The sequence below is a fragment of the Bos grunniens genome, chromosome 5 (genome assembly GCF_055505025.1).
Source record: "Bos grunniens cultivar Pamir isolate PY7600 chromosome 5, Bosgru_T2T1.0, whole genome shotgun sequence".
Lineage (NCBI taxonomy): Eukaryota > Metazoa > Chordata > Mammalia > Artiodactyla > Bovidae > Bos > Bos grunniens.
Genome location: NC_141169.1, coordinates 18622485 through 18643824, shown reverse-complemented (window position 1 = coordinate 18643824; position 21340 = coordinate 18622485). Strand labels below are relative to the sequence as shown.

Sequence of the window (21340 nt, the reverse complement as noted above, 5' to 3'; positions counted from 1 at the left end):
AATTGACTTGCCTGAACATAATGATTAATTGACACTCTAAAAAATAAAACTCTGTACCAAATGTCTTTTTCCTGGAGCACGTCTGTTATGCATAACAGAAATACTCATTTTCTCTTCTTAAAAAATGACTAACATTCCTACATGATACCTTTTCATTGTAAATTGGGGTGTTTTTTTGGTTTTCTTTTCATTTAACCACAAACTTTTGTGTACAAAGATAAGCTATACAACTGCATATATAAGATGAGGGTGTAATAACTAATAAAATTAAATAAAATAACTTATTTGAGGATGGCCCAGTGATCAAGATTCTGCATTTCTACCACAGGGAGTCCGGGTTCGATCCCTGGTCAGGGAACTAGATCCCATATTCTACAACTAAGAGTTCTTATGCCACAACTAAAAGACCACACATTCTGCATCACAGATTGGAAGACCTGTGTGTGGCAACTGAGACCTGCTACAGCCAAACAAATAAATAAATATTTAAAGATAAATAAATAATGGGATTCTCCAGGCAAGAATACTGGAATGGGTTGTCATTTCCTCCACCCAGGGATCTTCCCAATCCAGGGATCAAACCTGCATCTCTTTCATCTTCTGCATTGGCAGACAGTGTCTTTGCCACTGGCACCACCTGGGAAACCCATTCAGTTCAGTTCAGTTGCTCAGTCGTGTCCGACTCTTTGTGACCCTATGAATCGCAGCATGCCAGGCCTCCCTGTCCATCACCAACTCCTGGAGTTTAGTCAAACTCATGTCCATCGAGTCAGTGATGCCATCCAGCCATCTCATCCTCTGTCATCCCCTTCTCCTCCTGCCCCCAATCCCTCCCAGCATCAGGGTCTTTTCCAATGAGTCAACTCTTTGGATAAGGTGGCCAAAGTATTAGAGTTTCAGCTTTAGCATCAGTCCTTCCAATGAATACCCAGGACTGATCTCCTTTAGGATGGACTGGTTGGACCTCCTTGTAGTCCAAGGGACTCTGAAGAGTCTTCTCCAACACCACAGTTCAAAAGCATTAGATATATACAAAAGCCAAATAATATTCAGGGTTAAAGAAGATATTTGGTAAAATCGCTAAATCACATTGCTTCAGGTTTTACTTTTTTACTCTTTAAGACTTTAAAAGTAAAGTCATTGAACTTGCATTCACAGAGTAGTGTTACTTCACTGTATTTCTTCTTATACAATGTATTTCTCAGTTAACGAAATGTGTTTATTTGCCCTTTTTTGGCTTCCTATTTGTGACACCTCCCACACTACATCTTTTACATGGTTACTTCTGTACAGGCATACCTTGGACATACTGCAAGTTCAGGTCTAGACCAGCACAACAAAACAAATATTGCAATAAATGAGTCACAGAAATGTTTTAGTTTCCCAGTGCCTATAAAAGTTATGTTTACATTATACTATAGTGTATTAGGTGTGCAATCGTATTATATATAAACAAATAATGTGCCTACCTTAATGCTAAAATACTTCAGTGCTAAAAAATGCTAGCCATCATCTGAACCTTCAGTTTGTCATAGTAGTAGCATCAAAGATCACTGATCATGGATCACATAACCAATATACTAGTAGTGGAAAAGGGTGAGATATTGTGAGAATTACCATTGTGATACAGAAACACAAAAAGAGCAAACGGTATTGGAGAAATGGCACCAGTAGACTTACTCGGCTCAGGCCTGTCGCCACATACCTTCAATTTAAAAACAAAAAGAAAAAAAAAAATGCAATTATCTGCCAAGCTCAATAAAGTAAAGCACAAAATGCCTTTCATCCTATGAAGAATAATTTTTATGATCATTTGAATGATGAAACGTGGAAGTTCCCGAGAGATTAAGTGGGGTAGGCAGCATACAGACAAGATGTAACAGAGCTACGACTAGTGCCCAGGTCTGTCATAATTCAAAAGGCTCATGTGTTTTCCACAGAACCATATTACCTCCTTATATGATGTCTAAAATATTGGGGATAACATTTTGATAAGAGGAGCATAAGATTTACCAACATATTGTTGCATTTAGGAAATGAATCTAACATGGATAAGGCAAAGAAATCTGTAACCAACAGTGAGATTGTTTCTATTTCAAAAAAAATCACTATGCTGGAGATGAAGGAATTAAATGAAAGGCAGAGGGCTGAACATTCTCAAAAAATGTACGAACATGTGAAGACTTCACTACAGCAAATGGAGGAACGCAATTTTGAATTGGAAACCAAATTTGCTGAGGTTTGATATTATAATTTTTATCGTGCAGTTAGAAAGTAAATAATTATTCACGGTAGCCATTGTATTATTGGAAGAGGTTTGTTTGTAACTCTGAAGCAGCATATTAATACAGTGCTTGTGTTTCATGTAATAGATAAATAATATAGCTTTATATCTGAAATGTTTAAAAAGAAACCATGTATTTCTGTGATTGAGTTCTTATTTCTTACCAGCATTACAAAATTTAGGTGTAATGTGCAAAACGATGTTATTTGCTTAATGGAATTTCCTTCCATTGTCATCCATTCATTTAACAGTTATTATTTCTGAGTGCCTATAACATGGCCAGATGCTGTGTGGGAACTGGAGTTATAGCACAAAATAAGACAGTAATCTCTCCTCTCAGGGACTTCATTCTAATAGAAAGTTTTAGACTTTTTTGATATGGTTAAAATTATTAAATTGGCTGGCAATAATATCGTTTGCAAATATTCAACAATTTATGATGAATATATAATCATATGTATTCTCAAGCACTCTTCCTTGACAATTAGTAAATTTCTCAGGTCATTCATGTTATTTTGTTTGTTTTAACCAAGTCATTAAATAATATATTAAGATTTCATTAATATTAACTTTATTTATAGATGATATAATTGAAGTAAAATGTAACAAGCATTTTAAGTAAATTAAGAGTATCATAGATTCGTATCTTACTAGATTGTGAGTTGACCAATATAAATGACTTGGTGGGTTGACATATAACTAGAGTTTTCCTAATTTGTTCCTGGCTTTTTCTCTCCTTATCATCTTCAATCTATTCTTAATACTTGACACCCAAGTTAGTATCTGGACTAAAATAAAGAGGACTGCAGGATGCTTAAAGGTATATTAGGAAAACTTCACCAAAGCTAATGTTTCTAAACATCTTTTGTTATTTTCCCAGCTTACCAGAATCAATTTGGAGGCACAGAAAGTGGAACAGATGTTAAGAGATGAATTAGCTGATAGTGTGAGCAAGACAGTAAGCGAGGCTGACAGGCAACACATTCTAGAATTAGAGAAGAGTGAAATGGAACTAAAAGTTGAAGTATCAAAGTAAGTGCGTGTGCAAGTTTTAGGCACTTGGTTAGCTGTGTCCATGTGCGTCACTTGGTTAGCTGTGCCCGTGTGCGTCACTTGGTTAGCTGTGCCCGTGTGCGTCACTTGGTTAGCTGTGCCCGTGTGCGTCACTTGGTTAGCTGTGTCCGTGTGCGTCATTTGGTTAGCTGTGTCCATGTTTGTCATTTGGTTAGCTGTGTCCACTGTGCTTTGTATTATGAAACCTTATTACAGTGATCAAGGGTAATATCCTTAGTAGCAGTTGATGCTGGTTTCTTTTTATATAGAACTCTGTTAAGTAATAATTGACTTCCTTGGTGGCTCAGATGGTAAAGCGTCTGCCTACTATACGGGAGACCCAGGTTCAATCCTTGGGTCAGGAAGATCTCCTGGAGAAGGAAATGGCAACCCACTCCAGTATTCTTGCCTGGAAAATCCCATAGATGGTGGAACCTGGTAGGCTACAGTCCATGGGGTCGCAGAGAATCAGACACGACTGAACAACTTCACTTTCACTAAGTAATATTAACAAGATTGATATTTAACTGGCATAAATAACAATATTGTAGAGGAAATAACTTCTCAAGATTTATATTTATCAGAACCCAGTATTACAGAAAACACAGAACTTGGCATCAGGACCCTATGAAATCTGTTTTTTTACCACATACTAGTATTTTTTTTGGAAGGAAGGGTTGTGGCATTTACTTAACTTACTAAGAGAGTTATAGTATATCTAGTTATAATAGGGTTGCTGTAAAAATATAAAGAACAATTCAGATTTGATTCAGTTTGCATATCTTGGGTATCTACTGTGTACTGTTTGTGGGCTCATTCACTAAGTCATGTCCAACTCTTGTGACCCCATGAGCTGTAGCCCATGGGGCTCCTCTGTCCATGGAATTCTCCAGTCAAGAATACTGGAGTGGGTTGCCATTTCCTTCTCCAGGGAATCTTCCCAACCCAGGGCTCTAACCTGCTTCTCCTACACTGGCAGGTGGACGAGCACCTGGGAAGCTACACTCTGTGTACTGTGTTTTGTATTAAATACTTATTGAATCATCCCAATCCACTTAATAATCCAGATAACATTTGTTGTTTTCATTTTATATAAAGAAACAGTGTATTCTCTTAGAATTCAAAATATATGTAGGAGGAAGTACTATACACCAGGTATATGCTTGTATCCATTTGTAATCATGTGTTAGCTGCTTTAGAGTAGTATGAGGATCCTTGAGTTGATTCATCAAGCTCAAATAATTAGTAAAAAGGGTTATGGCTAACCCATGAAAGTATAGCCATTGTTTTGGAACCTCGTTTTGGTAATATCACTAATTTCCAGCCCTTTCACTATGAAGGACTCCTTTATTCTTCTTATGTCATGGACCTCACCTTTTTTAGTAAACTAAGTTATAATTAATCATTTTGTCATATTTTAATTGATTAAGACTCATATAACTGGCAATGAGAATTTCTAATCAACATGAGGAAACCAGACTTATCAGTTACACTGAACTAAAATTATTCCAGTCCAAAGTAAAATGCATTTTAGTTTACCTATTTAATCTTATCACAATAGTCATATAGGACATTTAATAATTATCATCAAGCTCCCCTCCTTTTTTGGTAATAGTAATAAATGTATAATCTTTTTCACATTTCTGCTAACTTATAAATAAAATAAAGCCAATCAAAGCATCATTGATTGACCTTGAAAATTTAAATTTCTATAATCTTAACTGTACAATTTGTCAAGTAAGCCTACCTAATACCTTATTCCAGCTATACCAAACCACGGTAACAAGTGTCTCATGAAAAAATTTGTGAGAGGAGTTTGTTGGCCATTTATGTTTGGGAAATGTACATGTACAGATTGAGATCCATTTTTACTTTAGAACTTCTCAGAGCATTTGATATGATACTGTGTATATGAATTTTCAAGGGAGAGGAATGTTGGGAATGGAGCGGTTAAAACCTGTTAACCTCTCATGGAATTATGTTCCATGAAATACTTCAGGAAACTTTAGTATTTCGTAAAAAGAAGAGATGCTGCAAGCTAACAGCTTTTCCACAAGGGTCTAGAAATTGGAAAATCTAGTATTTATTTACTTAGAGTATGTACCTAATGATATCTGAAGTATCTTATTACTTCCTAGACTAAAAGAGATTTCTGATATTGCCAAAAGGCAAGTTGAAATTTTGAATGCACAACAACAGTCCAGGGAGAAGGAAGTAGAGTCCCTCAGAACACAGCTGTTAGACTATCAGGTATGTGCAGTGTTAACTCTTCTACATAGAGGCTTTTCTTTTCCAAAATTTATGTTAGATATTGGGATCATTTTGTAGTTTTAATCAGGATATATCAAATAGAGGCTCCGGTTTTCGTTAATTGTAACTTGATTAGAAAAATTTTAATTTGAAATGCCATTGGTAACACAGGAAAACATTTAAATGCTTACAGATGCATTGTACCAACTGCTGATCACAGTTCAGACAATGGGGAGAAACATGTCTTTCATAACAGCATTGTTCCTTGTATTTATGTATAGGTTTCCACATATTCTCACATTATAGTTTTTTTAGCATTAAAAAACTACCCGTTGTCTACATTAGTATTATTATCAGTATTGTTATTTACATATGGACGTTTAAAGTAAACTTAGTAATATTCCAACTGGTATGTAGTTAGGTGCCAGATTTAGATTTTAAATAAGTTTCATTCTAGTTCTTTTTATTCTGCAGTCTTTTGCAATTTATGTTAAAGCAAGGTTAGATTTTTGTAATTGTTTTAAATTAGTAAATTCTGATTTTTAAGTCCACGATAAGTTTCACTGGGAAAACTTGAAACTTACTACAAATATTTATTTTTCATGTCAGGCACAGTCTGATGAAAAGGCACTGATTGCCAAGCTGCACCAACACGTAGTCTCCCTTCAGGCTAGTGAGGCTGCTGCTCTTGGCAAGGTGGAGTCAGTTGCATCTAAACTGCAGAAGGTGGAGGCCCATACTCTGCGCTTAGAGCAGAAACTCGATGAAAAAGAACAAGCTCTCTTTTATGCCCGTTTGGAGGGTAGAAACAGAGCAAAACATCTGCGCCAAACAATTCAGTCTCTACGACGACAGTTTAGTGGAGCTTTACCTTTGGCACAACAGGAAAAGTTCTCTAAAACAATGATTCAGTTACAAAATGACAAACTTAAGATAATGGAAGAAATGAAAAATTCTCAACAAGAACATAGAAGTCTGAAGAACAAAACACTGGAGATGGAATTAAAGTTAAAGGGACTGGAAGATTTAATAAGCACTTTAAAGGATGCCAGGGGAGCCCAAAAGGTAAAACACCGATTTTAAGTTCAGTATTTTCAAAAGAGGTACATAATCATTTTGAGTTAATATGTGCCTATGTGGAAAATGCTTAATATATGAGCAAAATTCCAGATATAATTTATTAATTTAGATTATATAAATTAGGAGTTTGGGCTATTAGAATATCTGTTTATAAATAAAATGAGACTCCTCTAAGCCATAGTTTCAGTAGAAATGCTTAGAGTGTAATATCAAAGAATTTTAAACACTCTAGGAAAGTATGTATTAATTAAATACTAGTTGTAATTGTTCTTAAACATTATAGTGATTAAACAAGTAGTAGGCCTACATTTATTTTTTAATGTAATTTTGTTTTTACTCTTATTTGGAAGGAATTAATGAAAAATAATTATTTTGAAATTAAATTTTATTCTCTAGGCTGGAAACATTTGGGATTTTTATTTACGAAAGTAAAACCAATGTTGGAATTACACACAAACACTAAGGACCCAACAAATACATGAAAGTAAATGAATAAATAAATGTGATTATTAGTGATATCCGTTTCAGCATCTTTTGAAAAATGTTTTATGTTAAGATTCTACATATTAAAAAAGTCTATAGAAATTCTAAATAAACTTTTCTTGTTGGCACAACCAAGGATAATTTTATATCTTATTTTATTTTAGAATGTCCATTAATTTGAATTAAAATCATTAAGATCAGTAGAGAAATACATTATTTATTAATATAATATTAACATTTGTATATGTAATTTATAAATATTTAGGTAATCAGTTGGCACACAAAAATAGAAGAACTCCGTCTTCAAGAGCTTAAACTCAATCGAGAATTAGTCAAGGATAAAGAAGAAATAAAATATTTGAATAATATAATTTCTGAATATGAGAACACAATCAGTAGTCTGGAGGAAGAAATTGTGCAGCAGAATAAGGTTTCATTTTATATTTATTTTGGTGTTTTGTTGCTAAGGTTTTTAATATAACAACATTGCATTGATGACTACCTTATTTTCCTAATCAAGTATAGCTTCTATTATTATTCTTATAAAATATTGTTTGTCATTTTTTAAGCTATTCTAAAAATACATTATTCATTTATTTAGTTGTATTAGTAGTCTTGAAAGGAAGAATTCATAAGCAAGTTTATTTGGTAAGTTAATTTTTGTTTCACTGTTGGTTATTTAAATTCACCTTTACCAGTTTCTACTGGCCGTCACTGATGGAATAAGGCAGCTTGGTATAGAATAAAGCACAGAAGCTTTGGAGGCAGATGCAGTTCACTAAGCATTAGACATTTTGTTGTTCCTTCTGCTTAAATTGTTCTTACCTAAGATACCAATGCTTTCACTGCCTTCTGATCTTACCTCTAATGTCTTACCTTATCAATGAGGCCTTCACTAGTTACCCAACATACAACAGTAAATTTTATCATCAAGATTCCTTAAATACGGATTACCTAGTTTCATTTAACTCCATAGCACTCATCGCCCTCTGACATATGACATACTTATTTGTTTACTATCTCCCCCTCAGTAGTATATAAATCCTGTGGTGAAGGGGACTTGGTTTTGTTTATTGCTGTGTTCTCATTGTCTCGAATAGTACTTGCCACATAGAATGTGTCATTAAACGTGTTTTGGATGAATGGATGGATGGATAAATGGATGGGTACATGGATGGGTTGAAATCCTGACTCCACACCTGCCTGTCCTTGTCATCTTAGGCAAAAATTACTTAATCTCTGAATTTTCTTCGTTTTTCCTTAAAATGAAAATAATAACAGTGACCTCAAATGGTTGTTGTGAGGATTAAAGAAGAAAAACGTATGTAAAAATTCTTCTCATAGGCCTGGTGAGTGTCTTTGTGTGTGTATGAGCCAACTATCTTTCTTTAGTTTCATGAAGAAAGACAAATGGCCTGGGATCAGAGAGAAGTTGAGCTGGAACGTCAACTAGATGTTTTTGACCGTCAGCAAAGTGAAATACTACGTGAAGCACAAAAGGTATAAATGATTAATCCTGTTTGCTACTCTATAGCAGGACCTATAATGTTAACCAATAGAAATATTTTCTAAGGTTGGATGGAATTTTATTTTTATTTTTCTGTTTTTTTTTTTTTTTTAATTGGAGGATAATTGCTATACAGTGTTGCATTAGTTTCTGGTATACAACAGTGTGAATCAGCTATATGTATGCGTACATCCCCTCCCTTCTAAGCCTCCCTCCCAGTCACCACATCCTGCCCCTCTAGGCTGTCACAGAGTACTGCGGTCAGCCCCCTGTGTCATAGAGTAGTTTACCAGTATCTATCTATTTTACATGCGGCAGTGTATATACTCTTTCAATTCGTCCCACCCTCTCCTTCCCCTGCTGTGTCCACAGGTTCATTCTCTACATCTGTGTCTCTATTCCTGACCTGCAAATAGGTTCATCAGTACCATTTTTCTAGCTTCCTTGTATATGTGTTAATATACGGTATTTGTTTTTCTCTTTCTGGTTTACTTCACTGTATGACAGACTGTAGGGGTCATCCACATCACTACAAATGACCCAGTTTTCTTCCTTTTTATGGCTGAGTTGCAATTTTAATTGATGATATCTTTTTATGTGTCAACTATAAGTGTATTTAACCATGTCTTGTCATATAGTTGTAAACATTAATATTGTTATTTCCAGTGTTGCAACTGCTTTTTTTTTTAAAAAATTCTATTTCTCAATAGTTTGAAGAGGCTACAGGATCAATGCCAGACCCTAGTTTGCCCATTCCGAATCAACTTGAGATTGCTCTAAGAAAAATTAAGGAAAATATCAGAATAATTCTAGAAACCCAAGCAACTTGCAGATCACTGGAAGAGGTAATTAGAAGAATTTGCGTATTGTTGTTGTTCAGTTGGCAAGTCTGACCCCAAGTCTGACTCTTTGTGACCCCATGGACTGTAGCATGCCAGGCTTCCTGGCCCCTCACCATCTCCTAGAGTTTGCTCAAGTTCGTGTCCATTTCATTGGTGATGTCATCCAACCATCTCATCCTCTGTTGCCCTCTTCTTGCATTTTGATAAGTGTATTATTGGATATACTTCTGGAATTTTATAAGTAATATTTTTAAATGAGGATGAAGCATAAAATGATGAATCTGTTGCTTATTCTACTCTACTTTTCTTTAGTCTTTCTTTTGCCAACAAAGAACAGTAGACATGGCTAATTTGAAATCACTCTTCTTTTAGTCATTACTTATCACTTTTGGGTACACTCGTCAGTTGCTAGCATGAAAGGAAACCAAAAGAGCATTTGACTATAGCTTTATGAACAATGTGTTTCCTTCCCCTCAATGATCAAGAATTGTTTTCATCCTTGTTTATTTTTATATTTTATTTTGAAGCATATGTTCTAAACTCTGGATCAATTTTCAGTTTATTTCTTTTTGTGGGTGGTTAAAGGGCTTGAAGGTAAACTAGGAATTGTTTCTTAGTTTAATATAGGTCTTAAATTTGGTTAATAGATGGTCACATCTCTCTTTGTTAAATTATACAGAAAATAGTAAAAACTGAATATATTTAGATGCCAACTAAAATGAAAATCATATTACTATAAATACATTTAAAATGATTTTTTAAATTGTGCATTTTTAAATCAACCAAAGAAACTTAAATTGTCTTCTGTATTGTAAATTTGTCATTTATGTGAGTTGCCACTGAGTTATTTGATTTTTGAGTATTTGCTTAATTCTGTTGAGGAATAAATACTATTTTCAGTTTTGTTTTGAGAAGCTGCACATTTTATAATGGAGAGCCATTGACCCAGACCACTAAAATTCCAACTTTTATACTTTGTTGACTTCCATGGGTTACTCTTCTGGTGCTCTAATGAGTCAATGAATCAAAATAAAAGAAATGATTTATTACATTTTCTTTATAGATCTATCACCATCCACATTTCTATTTCTAAAACTATAAGATCTAAATAAAGTATTGTAACTAAATTTCATTTTCATCATAACAATGAAGTTTCTAACATATATAATAATCTTATAAATAAAATATGCATGTAGATAACTGCTGTCACATAGAAATACAGTTTAACCTTATTAAGACTCTTGAGAGTCCCTTGGACTGCAAGGAGATCCAACCAGTCCATCCTAAAGGAGATCAGTCCTGGGTATTCTTTGGAAGGACTGATGTTGAAGCTGAAACTCCCAACACTTTGGCCACCTGATGTGAAGAGCTGACTCATTTGATGCTGGGAAAGATTGAAGGCAGGAGGAGAAGGGGATGACAGAGGATAAGATGGTTGGATGGCATCACCAACTCAATGGACATGAGTTTGAGTAAATTCTGAGAGTTGGACAGGGAGGCCTGGTATGCTGCAGTCCATTGGGTCGCAGAGTCGGACATGACTGAGAGACTGAATTGAACTGAAAGTAGCATTTGGCTATCAGTGCGCTTCCCTTGTAGCTCAGTTGGTTGAGAATCTGCCTGCAATGCAGGAAACCCAGGTTCGATTCCTGCATTGGGAAGATCCCCTGGAGAAGGAGATGGCAACCCACTCCAGTATTCTTGCTCAGAGAATCTCATGGACAGAGGAGCCCAGCAGGCTACAGTCCATGGGGTAGTACGAATTGGACGCGACTTAGTGACTAAACCACCACCACTAGTCTGACTAAAATTCAGATGAAGCATTTAAAAGAAAAAAAAGTATTTTTTTTTTTTTAATGATTTATCATTACAGAAACTAAGAGAAAAAGAATCTGCTTTACGGTTAGCAGAGGAGAATATTCTGTCAAGAGACAAAGTAATCAATGAACTGAGGCTTCGATTGCCTGCCACTGCAGAACAAGAAAAGCTTCTAGCTGAGTTCAGCAGAAAAGAGGTGGAACCAAAATCTCATCACACGTTGAAACTTGCTCATCAGACCATTGCAAATATGCAAGCAAGGTTAAATCAAAAGGAAGAAGTGTTGAAGAAGTATCAACATCTGCTAGAAAAAGCCAGAGAGGTATTTGATTATGTTATGCTGTCTTATTTATTATGGTGTTTTTAGACAAATGCCAAATACTATTCTGCCCTTAAGTGGTGTTTCATTTTTTGTTTTCAAATGATTCTATTCAGGTATTGTTACTTTCACGTGATTGGATTACAGGTCTGTCAGTAAAACTGGCAGTTTGTGTTATTGATTGAGTAAACCAGTAATAGTGTTCATGGTGAAACTGTGATTTCGAGTTAATAGGTGAAGATTGAGGCAGTAAGTTAGAATGAAATCCATCACACTGGTTTCAGTGAAAATCAAATTTGCTAGAATTTTAAGGGGTAAAAAAAATCTAAAATTTAAAAATTGCTAGAAACAAGTTAAAAGATAATGAATCCATATTATTCTAATATTAAGAATAAATTATACTCTAAGGCTAGGCTTGTCAATTTGAACATGTGCTAGAGAAATGTATGCACATGTTGTTCCTTCCTTCTCATAAGGATTTTAGTATATTAAAGATAAAATATTTAAGACTTTTAGAATGTAAATTTATATGAATCACAATGTAAGCTATAGTTTTAATTTGTTATAAAACAGGAACAAAGAGAAATTGTTAAGAAACATGAAGAAGAACTTCATACTCTTCATCGTAAATTAGAACTGCAGGCTGATAATTCACTCAGTAAATTCAAAGAAACAGCTTGGGTAAGATTACAGTTTGGGTAAGAGTCTAGGAACTTTGTTCTATTCTTTATTGATTTTTCAGACCATACAGTTGAAAATTTAGCTCTGTTTTTGGGGAAAGGGGGTTGGAAGCCATTCTACATTTTTTTTTTTTTTTTTTTGCCAGAATAATCTGAATACACAGCTCTGATCATTTTTTTCCCTAGACGTACATTTGTTATAACTTACTGCTGCCTAGAAAATCATGTTTATATTTCTTCCTCTGACTTGTCTGTCTTTTCAAATCTGTACATTATTAGTTTACCTGTATCTAACTGCTTTCTATGTTCTGAATTCAGTTTATTCTTGCCTCTTGATCATTGCATTCTGTATGTGCAAAAGACCTGTCTTTCTTCTCCTAACATGCAAACCTTAGCTTTCTCAAACTTTAACTCATTAATTCAATCAACATTTATTTATTGATCCTTCCCTACATGTAGGTACTTTGTCAGATGCTGGGAATACAAAGAATAAGATCTCTATTTCCTATCTTCTCTAAGCCTTCATTGCCTTCATTACATTTTAGATTTGATATTGTTTTGATTATTTAAGGAACCAAGTTAAAATTATGAGATAAGTGTGGCATTGCATTGTACCTGCTCATGGCTAATATAATGATATTTCATAGGATTTAATAAAACAGTCTCCCACTCCAGTTCCTACCAATAAGCATTTTATTCGTTTGGCTGAGATGGAACAGACAGTAGCAGAACAAGATGACTCTCTCTCCTCACTTGTGATCAAACTAAAACAAGTATCTCAAGATTTAGAGAGACAAAAAGAAATCACTGAATTAAAAATCAAGGAATTTGAAAATATGAAATTACGGTAAGTCTTAGAAATAGATTGTAAATATAGGAAAATGGGAATAATGATACAATAAATATAAATGTAAGCATTTGTTATATCATGCACTGGTCTAAAAATATTGACTATATTATCTCATTTTATCCTCAGTACTACTAATGATATGGGATAGTCACTCCATTTTGCAGATAGGAAGCTAAGCTACAGAAGGCCTCAGTAACATGCCTAGGAGAAGATGCGAAAGCCATGATTTGAATCTAGTCAGTCTGACTCAAAAGATTCTTGTGTAGAATTTCATCTTTAACCTTTGAAAATTTCCTTTTTATTATCTGTAAAGGAAAATGACAATACTTAATCTGGCTCTTTCAAGGTGGTTATATGAAGGCCAGATGATGCTGTATATGGAAGTAGTTTGAAAATTGTAAAGTAACATAAATACAAAACTTTTACTTATATACCTGTAACAGTTTGTGGCCCCACTCCAGTATTCTTGCCTAGAGAATCCCGTGGACAGAGGAGCCTGGTGGGCTGCTGTCCATAGGGTCGCACAGAGTCGGACACGACTGAAGTGACTTAGCAGCAGCAACAGTTTGTGGCATACATTTAAGGCTCAAATATTTGTTGAATGAAATATTAATCTTTTTTATTAACCACATCAATGGTGGAGGGCTCAAAGCATTCTCTATATTAGAAATTCTAAACATTGTTCATTCATTTATCAGAGTATACATTTTAAAACTAAGATAGGTATAGGAGTTCCCTGGTGATCCCGTGGTTAGAGACCAGGATTAAACCTGGTCCAGGAATATTGGACATGCGGCGAGGCAGTAACGCCCATGTACCACAACTGCTGAGCCTGTGCACTGGAGCCTGTAGCCTCGACTATTGAGCCCAAGTGCTGCAACTGCTGAGCTCTGCATGCCCTTGAGCCTATGTTCCACCACAAGAGAAACCACCTCAATGAGATGCCCACACACAGCAACTAGAGAGTAGCCCCCACCACTCACCGAAAGCCTGCATGCAGCAGCAAGGACCCAGAACAGCCATAAATAAATAATAAAATAAGATAGGTTTATATTTAGGTATTTTGTAATCACTGGAGAACTATCTCTAGTGTTCAGTTTCTTATCTGAAAAAAAAATGAGAAAGTAAACTACTTGACTTATAATTCTATTCCATCTCTGACGTCCTTATTAGAACCTTTGATTTATTCATTTATCCAAGATACTTCTGACAAAGTTAACACTATTTTTGCTTTATTAAGAAGCTGCCACTTTAAATGAATTATTCTCTAAGAGAAAAGAGAAAGTAGCATGTGATATATAAGTTTCTGTCATATTTTAGAGCATAATATTTCTCTCATTTCTGAATCTGATTCTTGGATGTTGAAAATAATCAACTTTTGATATCATCTTGTATATTTACTATTTCGCCACCTGAAACACTTGAAGTTACTGTTTTGTACCTCTGTCATTTTAGCCTAAAGTTAATACTTTTATTCTCTGTGTGCGCAATGGTATGCATATTTTAATGTGTCTTAGGAAATTATAGTTCTGTGTGATTTCTTTAGTGAAACCTTATATTTTTACAGTATGATGATTATTTAAAGTGACTTAAGTTTTTGCTGTAAGAAACAAGTCTCAGATTGTTTAACACTGTACCTGTTGATAGTTCAACATACCTTTCATTGAACAAAGTTTAATAATTTAAATATCAATATTGATGGCCTTATTAACGTATCTATGTAAGTACAGTGAACTGGATGTAATGATGTAATTCCATGTATGAGACTAATATTGAATGAGCAGTAGGACTAATTGAATTTACTAAGTCTTTGTGCATGCATGCGTGCATAGTCACTTCAGCTGTAAAAAGTCTTTAGTTACTACTATAGTATCTACTTCCATATAGTATAGAGCTATAGAATTATAGATCCAATACTGGTGACTTTAAAACCATATACAAATTAAGAGTACACATGGATGGTTTCTGTGAAAGTTCATATTTTGTCTTTGTAAATGTCACTATAGGGCAGTGATTTTTCAAGCAGAAGTGATTTTTCTCTCCTCTCCCCTCAGGGACATTTGATGTAGACATTTTTGATGAATGCTTAGGAGTAGTATTGGCATCTTGTGGGTAGAAGCAAGGAATACCGCTAAATGTTTTAAAATGCATAGACAGTAGCCCCCACCCCCAATGAAGAATTATCCAGCAAAAATGTTAATAGTGCTATGGTTGAGAAACCCTTTTATAAAGCAAGCAGTTGCATCTTGCAGGAACCATAATATTTAAAGTGTTATTTTGTTCATTCTCTATATTATTTCATCTAGAGCCACAAATTACTGATGCAGTTGTTGCAAAAACATAGTAGGCAGAAACTGGAAGAAAGTCTATTTTATGTTAAGTAGTAGTTAAGTAAAGAATTGTTCATCTTTCAGGATTTAGATTGAGACTTAGATTTTTAAGGATACCAAGGACCAAACATTTGTTCTTTGTAAAATTTGTATCAATCAAACTGTTAATTGCAACAACCACTCTACTAAATACATATGTTTGCTGTATATTAGGCTCCAAGAAAATCATGCAGATGAAGTGAAAAAAATAAAAGCAGAAGTAGAGGATTTGAGGTGTCTTCTGGTGCAATCACAAAAGGAGTCACAAAGTTTAAAATCTGAACTTCAGACTCAAAAAGAAGCAAATTCAAGAGCTCCAACAACTACAATGAGAAATCTAGTAGAAAGGCTAAAGAGCCAATTAGCCTTGAAAGAAAAACAACAAAAAGTAAGTAACAATAGAAAGTTAACAAGATTTCAAAAAAACATGTGGTAGAATGCTTTTAATGCAGATTTGTAAAAGATGATAGCATGCATCTCTCTCTTGTAATAAAAAGTATAAGCATTATCTTAAGGGAGCCTGGTGGGCTGCCGTCTATGGGGTCGCACAGAGTTGGACACGACTGAAGCGACTTAGCAGCAGCAGTAGCAGTAAGCTGTTAAGCAAGTTTGGGTTTTTCAACATAACTCTTTTAGAAAGCCCTATAAATTGGTGGTGTTTTTAAGTTCAAATATAGTCCAACTTGGGCTTTCCTGGTGGCTTAGACAGTAAAGAATCTGTCTCCAATGCAGGAGACCTGGGTTTGATCACTGGATTGGGAAGATCCCTGAAGAAGGAAATGGCTACTCACTCCATGGAGAATTCCACAGACAGAGGAGCCTGGTGGGCTGCAGTCCATAGGGTCACAAAGAGTCGGACACGACTGAGCTACTAACACTTATATCTATGCATCGTCTAACTTATCTTTCTATGTTATCAGTCTGATTTGTGGGTTAGCTATAGGAAATAAAGAGAAATCTTCTTGAAAATATTTTCTCTCCTTTTCTGTTAGGATGCTCTGTTAGTGAGGCCATTTTGAACAATTTAAATAATTAAAAAATTTTAAACAATTCTGGGGATTAAGAAGGAGATAGGATAAGAGGAGGAAAGATTAAAGGAGATCTCAGAGACAGTGCTGTGAAAAGGAATTGGTCAGTGGATTAACAGGTTGATTAGTTTGTTTTCCATTTATCTCAGATTTTGTATATAATATATAAAATATATAAAATATATATAAATATAAAATATATAAAAATAATATAAAAACTGTTTTAGAAGGTGCTACTGTTTTTCTGTGCTAGCTCATGAAATTTATTGGCAGATTTTAAGTCTTTTCTAATCTTGTAACTTCGTCTTCTTAAATTCAATTAATTTCACATGGAAGCATATATTAAATGAGTAATTTAAATAAACATTTCAGCTTAGAATTTTGAGAACAAAACATGCCTGGGTTGTGTAATGCGGATTGTTTGATATAATGCTGCTGCTGCTGCTAAGTCGTTTCAGTCGTGTCTGACTCTGTGCAACCCCGTAGACGGCAGCCCACTAGGCTCCCCCATCCCTGGGATTCTCCAGGCAAGAACACTGGAGTGGGTTGCCATTTCCTTCTCCAGTGCATGAAAGTGAAAAGTGAAAGTGAAGTTGCTCAGTCGTGCCCGACTCTTAGGGACCCCATGGACTGCAGCCCACCAGGCTCCTCCGTCCATGGGATTTTCCAGGCAAGTGTACTGGAGTGGGCTGCCATTGCCTTCGCCTTGATTTAATGCTAGATTTTCACAATTATCATTATCAAGATTTTGAATTCTCACACTCAATTTGGGAAGAATTGAGTTCACTTACTAATGGAAATCCATTTGAAACAGCTGGATTGTTTGTGAACACTGATTAAACATATGGTATTATAAGAGAATAGTTTAAAATAATGAATCTTATGTATATTTTATATTACATGTTTCTCATATAAAGTGTCATTTTTAAAAAATTATGTATGGTTTGAAATTTTTAGGCACTTAGTCGGGCACTTTTGGAACTTCGGGCAGAAATGACAGCAGCAGCTGAAGAACGTATTATTTCCATGACTTCTCAGAAAGAGGCAAATCTCAATGTTCAACAAATTGTGGATCGACATACTAAAGAGCTAAAGGTGATCATGAACGTGTGCATTCATATAACAGAGTTCCCACTAATTCCTGTTGGAAGAAAATTCACTTAGATATATAATAATTTTGGTAATGAATAAGGAATTTATTCTAATAAATAATTAGTGCATAGATGTATACATACTCAAAGTTCTGAACACTAAATATCTTTACCATATTCACTGAATATCGTCTTGAAGGTTAGTAAAGAGTAGTCCATTATAAGACAGTCCTCTTAATAGAATTAAATTTAAGAAACATTTTTCTTAGGCTTTTTAAATTCTGTATTGATAAGTGAGATTAGTTTTTGCTAAGTTCATAATATGACTTAATTGGCTTTCCTTTTTTAGCCCCTGAAATAGTTTATGGAAATTATGTAGTCCACATTTAATCTATAGGGCTGCCCAACATTAAAGCCTTTTCTTTTTTAAATTATTCCTTAATTTTTAACAGTGTATTATTTTCTTACCCGGTTATTAGGTTTGTTACTATATGAAAATTTTTTTTTCTAAAATGTGTACATTTAATTGTGATTTTTAAATTTCTCTACATAGAGTTTCATACAGTTTGAATAAAATGAAAAATCTAGTTTTTATATGTTTTATTTTGTTTGTAATTTTTATTTACTTTTGGTTTATTTATATATACCCTTTATCACCATTAAACCATGTAAGGACTGGATTTTACTCAGATTTTTAAAATCTCCTATTGGACCTATTGAGATTATTAGCATAATTGACAGTAAAAATCCAGTAAGTCATAACTATGTAAATAGGTATAGCCCTGTGATGATCAGTCCCTTTTTCTTTGTCTGAAATTTCTGCTCTGAATTCCTTAAATACTTCCAGTCATTTTTCTTGAAACCATTTTTGACTTTTCCAAGGGAGTTTGTATTTTGTGTAATTGCTATAATACTACTAATTTCCTATTAGGGCTATTGGTAATCCCTTTGGGCCTGTAATAATTTATTCAACAAAACATATATTAAGGACCAATAATCCTATCAATGTTGCTATCTAGGACAGCTTGGAACTCCTTTCTAGTGGCTTATGTATACTGTATAGTATTGTGAGCTGCCCTTTTATGTCTTGTCTTTACAAAAGATTACAAACTACTAAAAGATTTTTGTTTTATGCTGTTCTTAGGCTTCACAGTGTTTGGAAAAAAAAAAAAATGCCTTATACAGTGATATTTACTTGTTTTTCTAATAAATTAATTCAGCCAAAGTGAAACATTTGCTTAGTTGATGAAATTTTGGTTCTAGGTGTTTGCTGAAGATGAATTGCTTTAGACTGTTTTTTCATGTTTTGTTTTTTCCCTTAAAGTAGACTTAATTCATTAGAAATGAGGATAGAAGAATTTATGTAGTTTTTGGTGGGTTTTTTTGTATGTGTGTCCTTAAAAATTTAGATTGAAACTTTATTAGTAAGTATTAGTGGTGTACTTTATTATTATTGCTTTTATCATTGATATTTGCTGAAGATTCATGATTTACACCTTTCTTTATCTTAGTCGCAAATTGAAGATTTAAATGAAGATATTTTAAAACTTAAAGAAGCTCTTAAAACAAGTAAAAACAGAGAAAACACACTAACTGATAATTTGAATGACTTAACCAATGAACTGCAAAATAAACAAAAAGCCTATGGTAAAGTGCTTAGAGAGAAAGATGCAGTTGATCAAGAGAATAATGAACTGAAGAGGCAAATTAAAAGATTAACCAGTGGATTACAGGTAATCTTATTTGTGATAATGTTTTGATTTACAATAAACAGGTAGTAGTTTATTTCCACTTTTTCATTTTATCTATAATATTTGCGAAGAGTTGACTCATTGGAAAAGACTCTGATGCTGGGAGGGATTGGGGGCAGGAGGAGAAGGGGACGACAGAGGATGAGATGGCTGGATGGCATCACTGACTCGATGGACGTGATTCTGAGTGAACTCCAGGAGTTGGTGATGGACAGGGAGGCCTGGCGTGCTGTGATTCATAGGGTCGCAAAGAGTCAGACACGACTGAGCGCCTGAACTGAACTGATAATATTTGCTGAAACTAGCTTTCAAATCACTTTGATTAATGTAGCCGCTAATTCCTTCAGTGACCTCTATTGTATTTGTAGTTTTAAAGTAGCATATCTTATTAAAATATAGAAGTAGTTACCATGTTATGCTTAAATATCAACAGTGTCATTTAGAAAGTATGGTTAGCTGTAGTCTCAAAGTTTCTACAGTTGGAATATTTATTGTGTATTTTGTTTGATACTTTTATGCTTGTTTAATGTAAAACTGCTGCAGCTATTGCTGCTCCTAAGTTGCTTTAGTCGTGTCCGACTCTGTGCGACCCCATAGACGGCAGCCCACCAGGCTCCCCCGTCCCTGGGATTCTCCAGGCAAGAACACTGGAGTGGGTTGCCATTGCCTTCTCCAATGCATGAAAGTGAAAAGGGAAAGTGAAATCACTCAGTCGTGTCCGACTCTTCGCGACCCCAACGACTGCAGCCTATCGGGCTCCTCTGTCCATGGGATTTTCCAGGCAAGAGTACTGGAATGGGGTGCCATTGCCTATATCTTGTTTTTTAGGGCAAACCTTTGATAGATAACAAACAAAGTTTAATTGAAGAACTCCAAAAGAAAATTAAAAAGCTAGAAAGCCAACTGGAAAGAAAGGTGGATGAAGCAGAAATGAAACCTATGAAAGAAAAGGTATGTGAAGAGATGTACTGATATGTTTAAGGCAGTGATAGTTAAATGTGTAGTTGAAGACTAGATAATTTGTTCATCTGTGGACCTGATACATATACCATAAGTGGTACTGGGTAACATAGAGGCATTCAAGACAAGTGTCTGTCCTTTAGGAATTTACTAGTCTACTTGAAGAGATACCAGTAAGTCTTCATCAGAAATTACTCTTCTTTCTGACATTACAGTACATCCAAAATGCCTTTATACCCTATGTATTCAGCTGTATTTATCACTTTTCCCAGTGTAATTGTTTATATAGATTGGTTTGTACAGACCTTTGGGAAAGAAATCTGGGCATTTTTATCCTTACTTCTTGACCCAGATGTGTCCTATTTAATCCTTCAGTGGACTGGATTATTATTTCAGAGTAAATTGAGGGACTTGGATATATTCAGTGTTTACAGTAACAGTCAATAACCAACCCACTCATAAATTGATTCTGTAGTGTGAAAATAGCCTGAAATTTTCTTACAAGTTAACTAGTATTTTGTAGTAAAAAAATTACTGATAGAAATAGTCCAAAGAAGAACTCAAATTGGTTAAAATCCATGTAATTAAACTTGTAAATAATTTGTTATTACTTACAGAGTGCCAGAGAAGAAGTAATTCGGTGGGAAGAAGGTAAAAAATGGCAAACCAAAATAGAGGGAATTCGAAACAAGTTAAAAGAGAAAGAGGGGGAAGTCTATATTCTAACAAAGCAGTTGACTACTTTGAAGGATCTTTTTGCCAAGTGAGTTTAATGTAAAACTAATTAATTATGTATACTTTTTCATTTACCTGAAAGTTACATAGTTTTTGTGTACGTGCTAAAATGAGAAATTCTCTAGCTTTATCATTTATTATCTATATTTCACTTTTTATTTTTTTTAAATATGCGTTAAATATATTTTAACAATTTCTAAGTGAAATTTCTTTAATTTAGCTCATAGCAAATAGAGAATG

At 34.5% G+C, this 21340-nt stretch overlaps 1 protein-coding gene across 21 annotated transcripts in view; it reads left to right on the top strand.

Moving 5' to 3' along the window:
* CEP290 (centrosomal protein 290) overlaps positions 1 to 21340 on the top strand; it is a 95897-nt gene that overhangs the window by 46992 nt on the left and 27565 nt on the right. For all 21 annotated transcript variants that reach the window (XR_015164800.1, XM_086403765.1, XM_086403753.1 and 18 more), the window contains 15 exons: positions 2034 to 2239; positions 3165 to 3316; positions 5476 to 5587; positions 6197 to 6652; positions 7416 to 7580; positions 8543 to 8650; positions 9368 to 9502; positions 11373 to 11639; positions 12210 to 12317; positions 12964 to 13163; positions 15710 to 15923; positions 17521 to 17658; positions 19166 to 19387; positions 20234 to 20356; positions 20983 to 21128. Coding sequence is in view for 20 of the 21 variants with exons in the window: in XM_086403765.1 (XP_086259891.1) it covers positions 2034 to 2239; positions 3165 to 3316; positions 5476 to 5587; positions 6197 to 6652; positions 7416 to 7580; positions 8543 to 8650; positions 9368 to 9502; positions 11373 to 11639; positions 12210 to 12317; positions 12964 to 13163; positions 15710 to 15923; positions 17521 to 17658; positions 19166 to 19387; positions 20234 to 20356; positions 20983 to 21128 (2752 nt within the window). In the remaining variant the exon portion in view is untranslated. The remainder of the gene's footprint in view (positions 1 to 2033; positions 2240 to 3164; positions 3317 to 5475; positions 5588 to 6196; positions 6653 to 7415; positions 7581 to 8542; positions 8651 to 9367; positions 9503 to 11372; positions 11640 to 12209; positions 12318 to 12963; positions 13164 to 15709; positions 15924 to 17520; positions 17659 to 19165; positions 19388 to 20233; positions 20357 to 20982; positions 21129 to 21340) is intronic.